Source organism: Daktulosphaira vitifoliae, unplaced genomic scaffold, assembly GCF_025091365.1.
Source record: "Daktulosphaira vitifoliae isolate Bord-2020 unplaced genomic scaffold, ASM2509136v1 Scaffold_660, whole genome shotgun sequence".
NCBI lineage: Eukaryota > Metazoa > Arthropoda > Insecta > Hemiptera > Phylloxeridae > Daktulosphaira > Daktulosphaira vitifoliae.
The window spans coordinates 1-2,359 of NW_026100223.1; the positions used below are offsets into that span (position 1 = coordinate 1).

A 2,359-nucleotide genomic window follows, 5' to 3' on the forward strand; every position below is an offset into this window, starting at 1 on the left:
TGGCAAAATCTATAATGCAACGAACCTGGCAACTGTCCCTAGGGTGGGACGAAAAATTACCTGACGATATTAGTATGGAGTAGTCAAATTTTGTTGCGGAGCTACCGCTGTTGTCGCACATTAAAATTGCGCGTTATATCGGCACGTGTAAAAACTCCACGTGTCGGCTTCTTGGGTTTTGTGATGCGTCTCAGCGTGGCTACGCCGCCGTTATTTATTTGCGCGTCGAAAATCCATTAACTGAATCGTCTATTTTCCTTATCGGCGCGAAAACTAAATTAGCTCCGATTAAACCACTTTCTATACCCCGTCTCGAGTTAAATGCCGCAGTACTCTTAGCACGTTGGTTAGGACGAATTAAATCCATTTTGTCTACGGATTTAAATATTATCGCGACTCATGCTTGGACCGATTCGCTCGTGGTATTATCGTGGCTAAGTGTACCACATGATACTTTTAAGGCATATGTGTCAAATAGAGTACACCAGGTACAATGTTTAATACCTGAGTGCTCATGGTCCTATGTAAACACAACCGTCAACCCGGCCGACTGCGTATCGCGCGGGGTATTGCCCTCTAAATTATGTGATTATACGTTATACTGGCATGGCCCTCCGTTTATTTTAGAAGCGCCAGATAGGTGGCCGTCGCGACCGTCGTTATTGGATGTATCCGATTCATCTGAAGTCCGCATTATTTCATTAGCTGTTCGCGCCCAGGACCCTCCAACCGAATGGTCAACTCGTTTTTCTTCATATAATCGGATGTTACGCGTCATATCGTATATGAGGCGTTTTGCACATAAGTGTCGCCACAATGCATCTCCAGCGCTCGCGATCACTCAAGAGGAAATCGACGCGTCGTTACGAGCAATAGTGATTGATTCGCAACAATGTTTTTTTGCCGCGTTAAAAAATGAACTTGTAGCTGGAGTCAGTATATCTTCTAAACCTATGGCACGTTTGTGCCCTTTTTTGGACGATTATGGGGTAATCCGCGTGGGTGGACGTTTACGCCATTCGTTGTTACCTTACGAGCAAAAACATCCGATACTTTTAGCTAAACGGTCTCATTTAGCCATACTTATATTCAGATGGTATCATGAATATAGCTGTCATGCAGGCCCACGTGTTATGCTTACGCTAGCTACACGGCAATTTTGGATTTTGAGTGCGCGGGCCGTCGTACATAAAGTTATTAGTCGATGCACAACGTGCGTGCGTTACGCAGCTGTAAATCCGCAACCCCGGATGGCTGACTTACCGTCTGCGCGTGTTACAGAATGCCAAGTATTTAGGCGCGTCGGAATCGATTACGCCGGGCCTCTTCAAATGCGCGAAATAAGGTTGAGAAAATCACGTACTTATAAGGTATATTTAGCCATTTTTGTTTGTTTCACCGTTAAAGCGGTACATCTAGAAGTCGTGACGGAACTGTCTACTGAAGCCTTTTTAGCGGCCTTCGATCGGTTCGTCGCTCGTAGGGGCCTACCAGCCCAAGTTTTTTCGGATTGTGGATCAAATTTTATCGGGGCTGATAAACAGCTACGTGACCTTATAAATAGCGCAACGTCTCAAATTAAAATAGCGGCAGCGACGCCGATGTGTGAGTGGCATTTTAATGCGCCTTCGGCTGCACACATGGGCGGATTGTGGGAGTCCGCCGTTCGCTCAGCAAAGCGATTATTAATACGCGTAATGGGTGCTCATATGTTTACATATGAAGAATTCACCACCGTCATTTGCCGAATAGAAAGCGTTCTAAATTCCCGGCCGCTTGTACCCAGTTCCACTGATCCGCAGGATCTTGATTGCCTCACACCAGGGCACTTTCTTATAGGACAACCGTTACTTGCTGTTCCGCCGCGTACTGAACTCGACGCGCCCCGTTCGCTAGTTGACCGCTGGAAGTTGCTGGACCACTGTCACCAGGCTTTCTGGCATAGATGGTCATCGGAATACTTGTCCACTTTACAACAAAGAGCTAAATGGTTAACTGATCAACCAAATGTTCGTGTGGGCGCCATGGTCATTATTAAAGATAATTCGTGTCCCCCATTGATGTGGCGTTTAGGTAGAATAACAGCATTAATGCCGGGACCCGATAAAATTGTACGTGTAGTGCGCGTTCAAACCGCCCAGGGCACATTTGTGCGGCCTGTCGTTAAATTAGTAGTTTTGCCCACCGATCCTGATGATTCCATACATCCTTAAATTATACATTTTTATGTTAGTATTATAAAACGGTATGAGTCACATTCTTATTGATTTATTTTTTATATTTTTTGTATTTTCATATTTTTTATATTTTTATATTTGTTGTAATGAAGTCGTTATTTCTAATTATTAAGTTTTTTTTT

The 2,359-nt window shown here is 44.3% G+C and overlaps 1 protein-coding gene across 1 annotated transcript; it reads left to right on the forward strand.

The window, feature by feature from the left end:
• Positions 1-87: 87 nt before the first annotated feature.
• Positions 88-2,349, forward strand: LOC126909604 (uncharacterized). Its single transcript, XM_050692036.1, has one exon. It carries the CDS (start codon positions 765-767, stop codon positions 2,211-2,213), a length of 1,449 nt encoding a protein of 482 aa, XP_050547993.1. The 5' UTR covers positions 88-764; the 3' UTR covers positions 2,214-2,349.
• Positions 2,350-2,359: the final 10 nt, after the last annotated feature.

Excerpts from the sequence above, each read along its gene's own strand:
- LOC126909604 (XM_050692036.1), top strand. The coding sequence starts at position 765 with ATGTTACGCGTCATATCGTATATGAGGCGTTTTGCACATAAGTGTCGC.